General features: G+C 38.6%; 1 protein-coding gene across 2 annotated transcripts in view; it reads left to right on the forward strand.

Annotated features, from left to right (window-relative positions):
* Positions 1-16,647, forward strand: part of arhgef28a (Rho guanine nucleotide exchange factor (GEF) 28a) — an 89,685-nt gene that overhangs the window by 34,605 nt on the left and 38,433 nt on the right. The window contains exons 10-23 of one of the 2 annotated variants that reach the window (XM_047373531.1): positions 3,488-3,597; positions 3,684-3,946; positions 4,032-4,206; positions 4,297-4,393; positions 6,169-6,264; positions 7,303-7,345; positions 9,896-9,997; positions 10,374-10,497; positions 12,382-12,517; positions 12,590-12,645; positions 12,737-12,797; positions 12,939-13,074; positions 13,160-13,275; positions 14,713-14,859. In XM_047373531.1, the coding sequence (XP_047229487.1) occupies positions 3,488-3,597; positions 3,684-3,946; positions 4,032-4,206; positions 4,297-4,393; positions 6,169-6,264; positions 7,303-7,345; positions 9,896-9,997; positions 10,374-10,497; positions 12,382-12,517; positions 12,590-12,645; positions 12,737-12,797; positions 12,939-13,074; positions 13,160-13,275; positions 14,713-14,859 (1,662 nt within the window). The remainder of the gene's footprint in view (positions 1-3,487; positions 3,598-3,683; positions 3,947-4,031; positions 4,207-4,296; positions 4,394-6,168; positions 6,265-7,302; positions 7,346-9,895; positions 9,998-10,373; positions 10,498-12,381; positions 12,518-12,589; positions 12,646-12,736; positions 12,798-12,938; positions 13,075-13,159; positions 13,276-14,712; positions 14,860-16,647) is intronic. The other variant, XM_047373532.1, reaches the window with a different exon arrangement.

The following is a 16,647-nucleotide window of genomic DNA, read 5'->3' on the forward strand; positions in this document are numbered from 1 at the left end:
CACCTTATTTAAGAGTGGCATCAGAGGGCTCTCCGACAGTGTTTGGGCTCCAAGCTCATCCAAGTGCATTGCTTCGTATGTCTGGAGCATGGTAATGGAGCTTAATTACGAGAAGTGGTTGCCTGAGCTCTGTAGATTTTTTTCAAGCTGAGCAGCGGAGAATCTACAGTGCTTGGGCGGAAGCGATGTTGTACCACCATGATTTTGGGACGGGGCCAGATATGCTGCCAAAGATGTTTCCATAGGCGGAATATTTACCTGTCCAGCTTTTTCAGCGTCTTCCAGGTCCAGATACTGTCCATAGCCCGGCACCGTGACGCGGCTTGGAAAGTAGTTTGTTCCATGAAGACGTCAGCTCAGAAACAAAGTCTGAAAACATAGGCAGATGGTGGTGGACTGCGGCCGGCTCCGCGGGGAGATAAAACGAGGCGAATACCAAATGTTTCTCTGCAGGAGGTGGGGAGGGCCACTTCACGTCCAGAGTTTCAGCTGCATAACAGTAAAGGGAGAAAAAAGACGTGTTGCCCAGGTTCGCTGGCGCAGCAGCGGCAGTGGCATCCTGATCAAGCAGAGACTCATTTTCATCATTGGACAGACCATGACAATGTCAAAGCCAATGTCCAGCACGTCCTCGTCTCCCTCAAGGAGTTCTAGTCGAAGCTGAGACCAAGCGTCTTCATTATTGGCTATCACAACAACATACTCCATATGGTACGGACAAAACCAAGTTTCCCGACTCGGAGAGCAGTGGGTATCGCCCTGAGACAGCAGCCTCTCCCAGCAGCCTCTAGCAGCACTTTTCTCTCCAGGGTCGAGCGACGAAGTTGGCGACAGACCGCACATGCTTCGGGCTCTGCCAACGCTCTGCAAGTATTAACAATCCTGAGACATACGTGACAAGCCTCATGTTGGTCCTTCTCATGAAGCGAGAAGTCGCACCCCTAAGGACAGAGACGAATTGATGACTTCTGCTTTGCTTGTGTTAGCTTTGTGCTCATCCCGACCACAAAAGCCAGACCAAACTGCTTGAAATTAGCCCTTTGTGGGCAAACACGATTACCAGCAGGCAGCAGTGGCTAACTCCAACAAAAGCAGTTAAACTAACTCCAAGTAGCCTTACAAAAAGAAACATATAGCTCACCAGCATCAGCTAGCTAGCCTGACTCCTAGAGGTCTTCTTAGCGAGGTGTAGAGCATAAGAATTGAGTAATGACGGCGATGACAGAGAGGTATGTAGTGCAGCTGGGGCCTGTCACCTGTCGTCATCATGTAATTTACCTAGAAGGTGTGATTAGAGGTGGCTTCAGCCAGGACACGCAGGGCGTGATATCCCATACTCATGTGTTGTGCTGAGTGAATGGACGAAAGTGAACCAAAGATGATCAATATATCAAAAATTAAAACAAAAGCTCATCTGTAGTACTTATCATCTTTAGGTGTTTTTTTATTCATGTCGCTTCAACAATGTTATTCCCCTCTGCTAAGACATCCGTTATAATCATTTAATAAAAACAGATAAAAATTTATAGACATTATCAGGTTAAGACATGAGCGTTACTAGTAATATACTGATAGTAAATTATCAGCATGTTACTTATGTGCTAATATTAGCAGGCTTTTAGTCAGGATTCTACCTGTTATCATTAAAAAGAACTTTAAATTAAGCGTAACAAAAAGACATCAACACCAACAAAGCACAACATTTTAATGTTTTATGTAAAGTTGAAGGCCAAAATGTCTGCTAAGCATATTAGTTTGAACGATATGCAAGAGACATTATGGTGAATGAGTAGGGTAATTGTTATGATAAAAGCACTCTTTACGTTAAGCTTAAAATAAATATTTGCACTACAACAAAGTCATTACCAAGACAAGAGCAGCAGCACTTTATTTGTTAAAACCTTTTAAGACAAAATATGTGGTTAGCATGTTAGCTTTGAGTAATATACTAATATAACTAGGCTCTAAGGGAAGATGATAATTGTAACGATAAAAGAACAAATTGTGCCAAGCTTAATGGAATGATTTACACTAATACTGAGACTACAGCAGCAATCCAGCACAACTATTATAATTCATCACTTTTTTTTGCCAAAACCATAAGACAAATGCTTGGTTCGAATGTTAGATTTAAGAAACATGCTAATGTTAGCCTGCTTTCAGTAAATATGCTAACTGTAATTCTAAAACTAACATTATGTTAATCTTTACATTTACACAGCAAGGACTTCTTCACCAAGAAAACAGGAGTGTCTTAGTCCATTGTTTACTTTTTATCACGATTCATGTTAAATATGAGGCAAAGTGTCTGGCTAGTGGCGTTAGCTTTGAGAAATATATTAATATTAGCAAGTTTTTAGTGAAATAACACACTTATGCTTAATATAAAGCTTAACAGTCCAAGTGAAAAGCAACACAAGATAACTTAAGCAATTTTGGGTTATTTTTAAGTATCCGATTAGGATCTTAATTTTGAGAACTATTCTAAAATAGGCATGAATTCAGTGTAAAAATAGAATAGAGATAGAATAGAAATATCATTTATTGTCCCCGTGTGGGGACATTGATCACAAGGTAAAATATAAAGAAACAAGAGACTTTACAGTAAGAGCAGATTTATAACATAAAAAGTACATTGCAGTTATTAAAAATAGCATGATTCAAAGAAATATGTACCTGGTTAGATTAATAAAAAGAAAATTACAAAACATGCTTGTAATAAGCAATATGCTAAAGCTTATCACCATATGTATATAAGTTGTAGCAAGACAGGCCAGGCATTGGATTTTTAAGATTTAAGACCGGACCATTTTATCTTAGAAGAGTGAGCATAAACATTAAGCAGATGTAGCACAACAAAGGGCTATGACTCAGAGCGAGTCAATTTAATCCACCTTATTTTTCACAAAACACATATGGCCTGTCAGTGAGGAGGATGTGTGGAGGTTTTTGTGAAAACAATCCTTTAAAGGTCAAACAGGAGTAGGTATGCAGCAGCTCATCCTATTTCCCGTCTTTTCTCTGTAAGCCTTGACATTTGTGCAGAGAAAGACAGATGTGTTGCGGTTTGAAAAATAAAAGAAATTCAAGTAAATCCTGAACCAGGAGATAATACAGGCCAGGAGAGGTAAATATATCTTAATGGTCTAGTATTGTGACATATTTGATAATCTGCCCTCTAAGTTTGGCATTTGAAGATTTCTGTGTGTGTTTGTTCTAAACTTTTTGCCTGGATAATTTGTCATATTGTTTTAGGTTACTTTGAAAGCTGCAGTCTCTAAGCAGACATCCATGTATTTGGCAAAAGTTTTGACAAATTGTTGTAATTTAAAGTAATATCTCAGCAGGCACTATAGTAATAAATCTCTAAAGCTCTATAAAAACAAAAATCTGTCATAGCTGGCTAAAAAGAGCGAGCAACTATATAGAGATGATAAAGCAAAACATATTGAAGGTGTAATGTGATTTTGCTGTCTGTTTATCTTAGTAAATGGGCATCCCGGACTGAACAGTGAAGTTCAGAACCAGTTCAGCCAGCGTGCTTCAGAGCTCTCCATGATCAACGGCAGTGATCAGACCCTTGCACAGCAGACTCAGGTTGTACATTTTCTTTTTCAATTAATCCCAAACTCAGGTTTTTTCGCTGTGTATCTCTTTTTTTTTATTTCTCTTCTTAACTTTAGGCTAACAAAGAGGACACTAAGTTTAGAGTAGATGATGTGACAAGCGACAGCACGGGCACTGATGGCATTTTATGGGACCCTGATGATCCTCTTGCAACCGACACCCCTCCACCCCATTTCCACTTACAAGATCTCCCTGCGTCTGTACCTAGCTCCCTCTCTCTCTCACCTGTTGATCAGGCCCTCACGAGGCTGAATTGTCAGCCCTCCACTGATCTGAACAGTCAAAGAGACAGCACACTAATGGAAACCTGTGATATCAGGTGTTACATTTTCCTTCAGTGTAGTCTCTACATGCCAGTGTTCTTATGTGCGTGACTAACTCATAATTTATTTTCCCCCTCCCAGTCTGGTGGCCCTGGAAATGGACAGTGAAGAAGAAACTCCAGAGCCAAAGTCTCTGCTTTCCCGACTATTTTCAGATGCTAGCAAAAGTGAAGACAAAAAAGAAACCCGGCGTCCAACTCCTGATCTCACCTGTACTCGGGCCCAGTCGGCCTCCACATGTGATTCCATCTCCAAAGTAAAATTAATAGTCCCATGTTCATTAAATCATTTGACACCTGCTGGTGGGATTATGGTTTTTTACCGTGGGTTATATTTTACTGTGTAGGACCTAAGTGAGGAAGGTGTTCGACTGCGCTCCTATTCCTACTCGTACTCAAAGCTCTGTCCTAGTCGCTGCCCCCGGGACAACCACACATCGGAAGGTATGCCTGGTCATAAACCCCAGTCCACAAAACACCCAAAAAATGATAGTCTAACACATTACTAATCATTTATTTTCCTCACAATTTTCTTGTTAATTTCTTTCACTAATGGAATACCCTTACATGTTCTGTTAATTTTGAGCTACAGTTCTAACACTAATTTATAGTATAGTCATGTTCAGGTACGTGTTGGTCAGTGCAGCTTGATGTGTTTGAGAGGATACATTATTTTGTTTTCCTATAGAAAGCAGCACACTTAAAGCTTATAAATGATCATAATATACCTTGGTTATTTTCCTGGAGTTATGTTATTTACTGTAATTAGCCAAGAGATGTTAGGGCACAAAACTCCAGAACACCAAGATATTTTTAAGAGTGCTTTTTGTGTAGATTTAACAAAAACAACCTACACATTTTTGGCAACCCTAACATAGAAGTGTGAAAATTAAGTAATATTTTATTGCTGTATTATTAATTCCCCACCAAAAAGAGAGAAAAATCCAACCTTTAATCTGAAGTTAGTTTTTCAGCGTGGAAAAAAAATACCTTGTTAAGATTTATTTTTAAATTAAAATCAATGGTGCCGCTATTATTTGCATACCTGTTGAGGAAATGTTGAGAAACATTTAAAAGTTTATCTATGGTTTCCTTTTTTCCTGGATTATAGATATGATGTGACACAGGTACCCAACTCCTTTAGCCCCTCTTCAAAATGGGAAAGTCATGAAAACTTGCTACGTAGGAAAATCTAGTGTGTGTGTTGATCTTCAGAAGTTAGAAAACGGCTTCAAAAACAGCTATTTACATAATGTTTCCCAAATCTGCAGTCAGAAATTTTTTTTGAAAGTATAAATCAACTGGAGCTGTGACAAACAAGGCTGGGCCAAGACCAGAGTTTGTCTTGCAATCACCCACAGTGAATGAGGTGGCAGAGTAGGTTAATAATGATCTATATAGCTTATTATTAGATAACTGCACCAAAGAGTGGCATCATGGGGCTACCAAGTCACCAAAACAAGCAGTAGATGGTATCTACATGCTAACCTCTTGTTTTTGTCGCGAACATCTGGGGTTTGTGGCACTGGGACTTGAGCTTTCCAACAAACAGTAAAAGTGGGTCTAGTGTCAACAAAGGATGAATAGCTGGAAAACAGGCCGATGCCCTCTGTGTAGTATGGTGGAGGATCTGTGAGGCTGTGGGACCTGAAAATTGTACTTGAATCATAAACATTATACCCGAAGGTTTTAAATAAAATCTACTGAGCTCCATCAGAAAATGAGAATGAGTAGTTCTAGCTATTTCAAAAAAGATAAAAGTATCTTTTTTATGGCCAAGTTTTTAGCACAGAGGAAACCAATATTTCTGCTATCATTGATTTCGCTCAAATTTGTTTATTAATATAGAATTGTTTTCACCACGGAATAAATGTTCTAAATTTAAATGTTGGATTTACATTTTTCTGTTTGGCATGTAACCACTCAAATAAATGCTGAATTTATTAAAATTTTTGTGCCTCTTTACGGGCGCTACCAACAAAAATGTCTTTATTTGTAAGTTAAAGGTGTATCAGCAAAGTAAACAAATAAGGAAATTTTCTAAAAAAAAAAAAAAAACTATATTTATTTTCCTATTTTACAAGTGACAGAAACACATCTGCATAATGTCCAACTGAGTGCCACTCTGCTTGAACTTGACTGTACTGTACATTCTGATAGTTTGCACCCCCCTCTTGTAGTCAATGTGTTAGCAGACCTCTGTCCACTGTGCCCTGTAGATGGCGTTCTCCACAGTGTCAGCCACAGCCGATCTCTCCTTCAGGCGCTCTCTCTGTCTAAATCCACCCTGTCTCTGTCTCTGCTCCACCCGGGTAGTAAGTACTGGATGCCTGCACCACACCCAGCTTTCACTGACAGCACTTTTATCTGTGTGTGAGTGTATAAGTGTGTATTAGGGATGCGACACTTGAAGATGGAAGGTTGTGAAAATCTGAATTTACATTTGTACTTTCCAAACAAACTAGTATAGACTGTGACTAACAGAACACTTAGTTCTTGTGAAGCACTTTTTTGAGCTAAAATGGGCTTCTTCATTCTTCCTCTTTCATTGTATGGCTTAATTTTTCTAGTCTGTAAAACAAAGTCTTCATCCAGGCGATGAAAAATGAGCATCTAGGAGACAATCAAGCCAACATTTTCTTTAAAACTTTCATAATACCTGGTTTTAGGAAAACTTATAAATCTGATCAGATTATTTTAAATTGATTCTTAGCTGTGAGGGAAATGCTTTAAGAGTGATTTTATGCTGCTTTTTGATTTCTAGAAATTGCTTTATTTCTATTTTTAGCTAATCCTCCTTTTAGAAGACTGAGGGACAAAATTTTAAAATGTTAATTTTCTAACCTATTTACCACTGCGTCTTTTACTTAACTTCCATAAATGACAACCTATTAGGGAAATAAACGCCTGTGGGTAAAAGCTCTCTAAAGATTGCAATCTTTTAAAAGTGAGTTAGATGACGGGGGAATTGAAAGTTATTATACCCAATGATGAGTGACCTCATCATTGTGTTTGTGCCTCTTTTATAATCTGAGGGAATATTCTGTAAGTTTGAGTGTTTTACGATAAAATTGAATTTATTCCTTAGATCACCATTGCTGCCTTCTACATCAGTTTCCATATGCAGTAGGATAAATGAAGTCCAGACTGTTTTTCTTTGTCACTTAATAAGAGCTCAACATTGTTTTTAAACCCATGGTTTTCAAATCTAAAATAGTTGAAGACTGTAATTTATTAAGGCATTTTCATTTTTATTCTTTTTGCAAAATTTGTCTTTTTTTTTGTTGTGATGTAGGTTTTGCTTCTTTTCCATTAATGGCTTTAACAACTTTTTTCGATTCCTTTCTCCACAGAACAAAGAGCCTCCAGCATATCAGAGCAGTCCCACGACAAAAGGTAGTTATGTTAATTACTGGAATCTTGAACTTTTTTTTTGTTTTTTACATTTTATTCACATTACAACCACAAATGTGTATGTGTTTGGGATTTCATGTGATTGACCAACACAAAGTAGAGCATAGTTGACAAGTAGAACACTTTTATACATGCAAAATTGGAAAATACTCAAGTTTTTGGCAGTTTTTTTTCATAACAGCTTATGCTCAGTTAGGTTGGATGTAGATCATCTGTGAACATCAATTTTTAAAATGTTCTCTCATCCTTTCAAAAAGCTATCCCAGAGCACGATGCTGCCATCACCATGCCAAACAGAGGGGATGTTTTTACAGGATGATGTGCAGTGTTCATTTTACACCACACACAACATTTTACAAATTTTAATCCCATCTGACCAAAACACTTTCTTCAAATACTTTCTTTCCTGCCTCCCCAAATGACTTGTGACAAACTGTAAGCAGGTGTTCTTGTTTCTTTCAACAATAGCTCTCCTTTTATAGCTCACTCTTCCCTAAATGTGAAATAGTTCAGCTGGTATTAATCCTTTTGCTAGGCACTATAATTCCAAATGCATTGGGACACTTATTATATGTCTATGGGTGGTGACCGCAAGCTTTCTTAAAAATTAGCTGCTGTTTTTATTGAGGCTCTTTAGTTTTTGAACAATACAGGTGAACACACACACTTGCACGCTTAAACGCAGCTGCCGAGGGGTTGAGAGAAAGTGGAAGAAGGACGAGCTTTATGTTTTGTTGGAGATGTTCAAAAACTGTTTGGCTCAGTGTCAGGCTGCTGTTAAAAATGCTAAGACTTTTTATTTCTAATTTACTGTCTGAGAACATCAGCTAGCTTCAAATAATTTTTAATTTTCTGAACTCCCTCTTGAATCCCATTGATTCATCCTGCCTAACTCCTTCTGTTTCACATTGTGACAGGTTTTTAAAATTTGTCATTAATAAAGTCAGTGCTGCCAGGTTTTTATCCTCCCTTTGCACCCTTGACCCCGCTATATCTCCTGTATCCTCATCTTTTTCAGATCCTTTTGAGCCTACGTCCATCTCTCAGATTTCAGAGATAGTCCAAAAGGCCTTCATATTGTTCTGGCGACAGTATTTCTTCCAGATTGTTGAAGGAAATGTTTTGGGCTGTAGGGTCCCTGGATTTTAAATTTTAACATCTTTCTTTCTTTAGGTGGTGACCTATTAAACTTCCTTTCAAACATTTGGGATAGGTTTATGGTCCATACAAAACATGTTAATTCCATTTTTCCCACAAAATCATTCTCAGATAATGAGATTTCACCTCATCGGTTCTCCCTATTTTGAGCTCCTTTCAGAATGAGCTGTTTTAGCGCTCTGTCACTTTTATGCAAATTAGCTATCTCTGGCCAGCACCTTATTTATGAAAATTGCTGCCAGCATATGCGCAATAGTACAGCCATACATTTGTCATCTACAGATTTGCGACGAACAGACTGAATTTTTCTTCAGTCTAAGTCTTTCTGTAAATCCTAACGTGTACTGATGTAAGTCCTCATAGCAGTCCGTGTTGAAGTGATTCGTGTAAACTAGTACTGTCTTCGGCATTTTGAATGGAACGTTGCCCTCAAAAATAAAATGAAGCCACAAATCTCTGTTATTCGACAGCGGATTTTTTGCAGCCAACATAACATCTGCCTTTGAGGGTAGCCATTGTAAAGCGCGTGTAAGGAAAAAAACCACCTGGCTAGACATGATCCTCTACTGTAAATCAAGTGGGTAGGGCTCCGCTTTAGTAGCTAGTCAGAGGTGGGACTCAGTTAACGTTGCTAGCTGCCAGTGTAATTGTGACATCACAATTGCACAGTTTTGAAAGCACGTGTTTTCTAGAAAAAATAAAACATTCATTTATAGCCAAAAAAATGACTGGGTTTATATTGCATTTGGACTGTTTGTACAAGCATTAGAGACCCAAATGGAAGTATAAAAACAATCGAAAAGTCAATTTTGCACAAGAGGTCCCCTTTAAGAAGAGCAATTTGGATTCTACTGGTTTTTCAAGCTGTAGGCCTATTTCCATATTGTCCATTCTTTCTAAACTTTTAGAGAACGTGTTTTTTATTCAACTGCAAGAGAACCTGCAGTTTTATTATATTTATGAGAAGTTTCAGTCTGGTTTTAGGTTATGTCACAGCACTGAAACTGCACTTCTCGGGGTGTAAAACAATCTTCTTTTAACTGCTGATTCCAGCGATTCAGCTGTTTTAATTCCTCTTGATCTTGCTGCTTTTGACATAGTAGATCGTGACATTTTAATATCAAGGCTGGAGGAGTCTGCTGGTATTAAAGGCACAGCCATAAAATGGTTTAAGTCCTACTTATCCAATAGCAGTTTCCTCTGTTGCTCCTGTAAACTATGGGGTACCTCGAGGCTCCTTATTAAGGTCCTTTTTTATTTTATTTTTACCACCTCCCTCTGGGGTCCACTTTCCAGAAATATGTTTCATTCCATTTGTATGGCTTCTCATGAACTGCTACAAAGCTTCAGTGTGTGTGTCCATGTCTTTTTCAGAGAGATTAGGTTCCGTAAACGGGCCCAGTCCGCTGATGATGAGGGCAGCCTTGAGCTGGCAGAGTCCCTGCAGCATCTCACCCTGTCAGAGTTTCTCAAAGAGTATGTGTACGGGATCGACTTCTGTTGTCCTCTTCTTGACAGTCCCGCAGAAAAAGAAACTAACCCGAAACCAAACTGTTAGCACCTTCTCCACCCTCAAAACAGCGTTAGATCAATTTAAAATAAATATAGTCTGTAACATGCACAAGTCTTTACCATTTTGCATGTTTTTAGCCTTTAACTCTTCTACTAACACTTACTTGCTTTCACATTGCAGCAATGCAGGGAAGGAACACCATTTTCTTAAAATAACTTATTAACAAAAGCATTATTTTGTTAGTAAATTCGGTTAGAGTTTTCAGTTTGCCTTGCAAGAACCACCCACTCCAAATCACGGGTTACAAATCTCTGCAACTTTCTTATTTTTTTCCTGCAGAATTGAAGAGGAGGAGTTGGAAAAGTATAACATTCCAACCAAGGCAGAGTCGGAGAAGTACAAAGTCATTCGTACCTTCAGCTTCCTCAAGAACAGGATGTCCAGCACACGTAACAAGAACAAGGTAAGCCCAATACCCCAAAGCAGATTCCTAGCAAGGAATGTCTAGATCCAATCCAAAATATAAAATTAGCGTCCCGATCAAGACATTTTTAATGAGCAGTATCAAAGTCCCAGACTAAACTAAACTCCTAATAGCTGTTGTTGCGCTGTCTGTTATGTTTCAATGTCTGTTATGTTTATGTCTACTGTTCCTGTGGTTCTAAATAGCAAGCAGTGATTTACACACCAAATGACAAAAATGAAACAGGTCTGTTTTGTGTGCACATCTCACTAAACTGTATTGTAGGCAATGCACATTATTTTATTGATCTACAAGATATAGGTTTCCTCAAACAATCTAAGCGTTTAATCCTTAATCCTTATAATAGCGTTCACATTGATAGAGAGACTGTATTGGTGGCATCAGCTGCCTGTCTGTCTGGGTCAAATGACCTGCTCTGCTTACAGTGCTCTGCTTAGAGCTCTTGGTGTGGTGGAGAGCTGCACAGAGAGCAGATGAAACACTCTTTAAATGTTAAGATGTTAATGTACGTCATTATCTGAAACCCCACCGAAATATGCTACACATGAAAACATTGTCAGCAGGAGCAAGACGTGAGTTTTTTTGAAGACTGTAGCTGTATTTGTGAAATCAGACATGTCTTTTGAAACATGTGATAAAGCGATGGGTGTTTAGATGATGATTTTTCACAACTTCATAGTCTTAACCTCGTAAACTGAGTGTTGGAGCAGCATTAAGGTTGTCATTGGGACAAAGTATTTGTCCCTGTCAACGAAAACAGGTCGGACAGACTTCCGTTCCTGGACCTAGGGAATAGTTATATAGGCAATAAGGAGATGATTTAATGGTTTTGGGTTAGAAAAAGATTAGTATGATAATTGTGGTTTATTGTCTATTTTGATAATGATAAACTTTAACTGATGACAGTTGCAAACCCCCAAAACTGATGTCATGGTTCTGATTGTTAATTTTGCTGCTTGAATTTTTAATTTTTTTTTTGGTTGAATGAATTTCAACAGATTTTAAATATGCCAAATAATTCTGTGTTTTTCAGTGCAACAGGTACACTACCTATTGTAACTGGTGCACTGAAGTAGCGTAATTGATGAGTAAGTTTATTTTTGGAGCAGCGTTTGTGTTTGTGGAGCTCTGATTGTATACAGCTGTATGTCCAAAAGGATTGTGATGAATTTAACGATGAAATATAATACGTCTTTTTTTTTTACTTTGTTGCTAGACCCCTAAGCATATATATGGGATAGATTTTTATTAACTTTAACAAAGTATTGGATTCAAAATCAGCAAATAATAAAACAAATCCTAACAAATATCTTTTAATCTACTGACAAAGACTAAGAGCACTGCATTGAATAAAAACAAATAAATCCCGCTTTTGGTCTCAGTTTTGTTTTCTAGTATTTAAGCCACTGGAAATTCAAACAATGTTGGATCGTTATAATTCCCAGCTCCAGTTTCTGGTATGAACTATGTGATTGTCTTTTTGTTTTCTGGGAGAGACAACCAGGAAACAGTTTTGGGAATAACTCAAGGTCAGAGCGACAGACCAAACATGGTGTCCAGCCTCTTTCCTTTCAACGATTAATCCATGTTGTTGAGTCAGCACAGGGACTGGAAACCCTCTCCGATTTCAATCTGCTCCATTTCCGAGTCAGAGGACCTGCTTATAACGTGGAAAGAGGCGGGGATTGTGTCCATGTTTCTTTTTTCTTCAGACACGAGGGATATTTAACCCCTCAAAATCTAAACTTTACGAAGACATTCTCTGAAGCTTGTATTTGATCCAACTATTATACTATAGGTGTAGGTTTATTCGTCTGTTTGGTTTCACTGTTGACACCTATGTCTCTGGCATGGTTTTCCAAGGGGAAAGGGAAGGACAGAGAAGCCAAGGATAAGCAACTGAATGGCCATCGGTTTGGAACGGGCCCCTGTTTAGGACCCACACTGTGTGTGGTGTGTGACAAACCAGCTTCTGGAAAGGACCTTCTGCATTGCTCAGGTGGGTGAAACATAAACTCGAACACATAGAAATAATCAAACAGAAGTTATCAAAGATATGTTTCTCTCTCAGGATGCACTGCTATTGTCCATAAGAGCTGTAAGGAATCTCTCCCACCATGCTTGAAGGTTCGTCTGTTCTTGATTATGTGGTTCTGTCTCTGCTAAAACAAAATCATTTGATGAGAGATTTTATTAGATTTTCTTATATGTTCCTTAGAAACTTCAGGATAGGTATGCCCTGACTGTGGTGAAAAGCAAGACAGCATCCCTTCCACAGAGTGAGCTTTTACAGAACTCAAGTCAACAATCTGTTACAGATTTCATATAGGTCACAGATTTAAGCAATTAATGCAGAAAATAATTTGCTTTCTGCATTTTATTGTTATATAACAACAGATCTCTGTCTGTTTTTCCCTCAGACTTCACAGTGAGAGAGAGTCCTCCCCATTCTGTGATCCCAATTTCTGTTTCTCAACCTGTCCTTACCCCAAAGGAGAGGAAGGACACTGTGACACAGTCATGTTCTCTGCCTGGAAGCTTACCCAACAGCAACAGGTCTCTGAGCAATCAGACTTTATTACATAGAATAACGTGATGATCTTGGCTATAATACATGCCCATGTTCTGCCTTCTAAAACAGTCTGCTCATCGAGAGTTCAGAGACAGAATCTGAAGCCCTGAAGCCAAACAACCATTCAGAGGAGCTCCTGCCAACTCCAGGCTCCTCTGCCTCTAATGAGTCATCCTTCGGAGACGGTATGAGATCAGTAAGGCTTATTGATACAAAAAGCAAAACAAAAATTACAGATGCATCAATGAACGTTTGCAGAATTCTGATATCCTGCTTTGTAAAACTTTGACTGGCCAAAACAATAATTTATTTTATTTTTATTTGACTTTATTTATACTGAATAAATCTCATCGAGAAATAAATTCAAATGTTTAAGAGAGACCTGTTCCAACATTATGTAAAATCATAGAAATGTGTGGATTCCGATTTCTCTTAAAAAATAAAAAATAACACCAATCAAAATATTTTGTTCTACATTTTCTGTCATCAGCAGTCAATAAACATAACTGTCAGGAGCAGAGGCAATGCCGCACTGGGTTTGTTAGCGAAATGACTTGCTGTAAAATAGGCTTTTACTGTTATTTTAACACGAGGACAGAACTGACAAACCAGAGATTTTAATCTACCTAAGAATCTTAAATAAGAAATTAGAATTAGCATTGGTAACTGTAAAAAAAAGCCGTCTCTGAGTTGTTTAGAGAAAGTAGACACGTTCCCTAACTATAACATTTCCAAAAGGCTGCCCAGATTGAATGAAATAACATCTGACATGCCTATGTAGAAAATACATTTTCTTTTAAACAGTTTATTCCACTTGTGTGTTTGACCATTGGTTCAATTTTTAAACATCTCCCAATGCTGAAAATAGCTTGAGAAACAACTTTCACACCAGAGAGCATTGTTGTTGTTAGCGTAGCCTGTTAGCGCTTGGGTTTGGTGCGTACACTAGCCGAAATAAGATCAGAGGTTTGAGTTTCTACTGGGTCACTAGGCTGTTCCACCTAAACATTGGTTATTTCTGGTCAGCAACCAATTTTACGGTACATCTCAAAAATCTATTCCTAAACGTCACTTAGTTTTAACAAAAAGGTTCAGCATTGATTACCTTTATGTGAACGATGATGATAAATGAAAGCCAGTTGATTATCTAAAAACATTTTTTCTGGTACAAAAGGTAGTCAAATGGTTGGAAAGTAAACTGAGGGGGAAAAGGACAGTTCTGTCAATTGTTTGGTAGTTATATCTCTGTGGCTGCCCTAATCATTTGTGGTATTCCTCAGGGTTTTCTTCTGGTTTCACTCTTCTTTTCTCTTCACCAGTTGCCAATTTTAAATCATAATTTTTTTCACTGCTTTATGGATAAGATCCAAATCTGTTAAAACCTAAGCTTTATACGATAAGTTCACTGATAAGGATTTGGAAAAATAATTCTTTATAACAATTTTTTATCACTGAAATTCCTTGCATGTGCTTGCTCAAAATGCAGCTGCTTGCTTCCTGACAGGGAAAAACAGAATAGAAAAATGCAAAATTAAAAGCAGAGTACCTTAAACGACATTTTGAACACTGTTCATTTAGGAAATAATGATCAAAACTGATTGTGTACTTTTCTCTCTCCTCAGACTGTGTGGACTCATATAGTCACACCCACAGTAATATATTAGCTGATTGTGTTGATTACGAGGCCGAGTCATGGAGTCTGACGGTAGAGCACAAGTTCTGCAAGAGGCAAGACAAACAAGCTGTCAAGAGGCAGGATGTTATTTATGGTAAGCATATGTTTAAGGGATGTTTTGTTTTCTCATTTGCTGTAATCACATAAGTCTTTCAAAAATGGTCAGATTGAGTAACTGTTTGGCACAGCATTTCTTGACACATACAGTGCGTTGCAAAACCCTTCATACCACTTCAGCTTTTTCATATTCTGTCACAAAACAAACTTGAATGCATTTAAACCTGTGCTTAATTGTGAAGGAGAAGGAGATAGAAGGAAAGAAAGGAAAATAGGAAAAGTTTGGCCTGCATCTGTATTCACCCCCATTTACACTTTTACTTCAAAATAAAATCTAAACATTTGCCCTCAGAAGTCACCTATTTCAAGAATCTTTATTGTCATTATGGGCCCATAATGGAATTTTTGTTGAGACACCCGATTCAGAATGTACATATGTAGAGCACAGACAAAATTAAAAACATGGAGAATAAGAGATAAAAAAAAAACACACAAATAAAAATTATAAGGCACATCAGGAGGAAAATTGGAGCACTAATAGCAGCTGAAAACATCTCTAAAGGGAAGTATGAAGTATGTACATAGGGATGTAGCATGATGCATTTACATAAAGTGCAGCTTGTGCTAGAGCAACCTAGTCCAGATCGCTTTTACGTCCTGAGAAAGAAGAGCTGTTGTTGGACCTTCTTTACCAGGTGGGAGGTGTTCTCAGTCCAGGAGAGGTCAGTGGAAATGTGAACGGCCAGGAACTTTATGCTGTCCACACGGTCCAGAAAGAAACCTGCAAGCAGGTTAGCACATGATTTTAGGGTCCGACCTGACACCATTTCTGGACCTTCAGCCTTGTTGATGTTTACTTTTCTTAATGTGGAGCTCACCTCATGCACCTGAAGGATGAGAGGCTGATGCAGCTTTGATGGTGGATGATGTTCAGACTTTCTGCTGCTTGAAATGTTGAAGCATGCAAAGATACTGTTTAAGGTGTCAGGTAGAGATGGATCATGGCTTAGCTGTTGTTCACTATTCTTATAGTCAGTGATGGCCCTAATGCCTCTCCAATTGTTGAGTGGTTTGTTGTTATGGAAGTGCTCCTCAATTTGCTGCTGTTTGACCTGTGCTTTGCCTGCTGGATGCCCTTTCTCAGCTCTCTGGGCCCTGCTGTAGGACAGTTTGTCTCCGGACCTGAATGCTGCAATCCTGGACTTTTAGCGAAGTCCGCACTGTGCTGTCTACCCAAAAGTTTTGGTTGGTAAAAATCCTGATTGTTCTTGAGGGTATAACAGAAGCGGATGTAGGACAGCACAATTTATGTATATTCATCCAGATCAGTGTCCGCTTTGAATAATCCCCAGTCTGTTTGCTCAAAGCAGTCCTGTAAGGCTGAGCAAGCCTCTTCGCTCCAAACCTGGATGGTTTTGATGGTGGGTTTGGTTCTGCAGATCGGGGGTTTATAGGCAGGTATCGGGTCCACAGAAATATGATTCGACATTCCAAAGTGAGGACCAGGTGTTGCACTGAACGCTCCTGGAAAGTTCCTGTAAACCTGGTCTAATGTATTGATCTCTCTAGTGGGAAACTTTATACATTTGTAGAATTTGGGCAGAACAGCCTTTAATTCTACATGGTCAAAGTCTCCAGCTACAATCACAGCTGTGTCTGGTTCGTTATTCATTTGGCTGCTGATGAAACAGTAGAGCTCCTCCAGGGCTAGCTTAGCATTAGCTCTTGGTGGTATGTAGCATGCTTTGATTATAAATTAGTTATGTTCTTTCACCAGTTTCTTCTCACCAGCTTTTTAGTAAACAGCATCCACATGTAATTTTAA

This window comes from Girardinichthys multiradiatus, chromosome 8 (assembly GCF_021462225.1).
Source record: "Girardinichthys multiradiatus isolate DD_20200921_A chromosome 8, DD_fGirMul_XY1, whole genome shotgun sequence".
NCBI classification, from domain to species: domain Eukaryota; kingdom Metazoa; phylum Chordata; class Actinopteri; order Cyprinodontiformes; family Goodeidae; genus Girardinichthys; species Girardinichthys multiradiatus.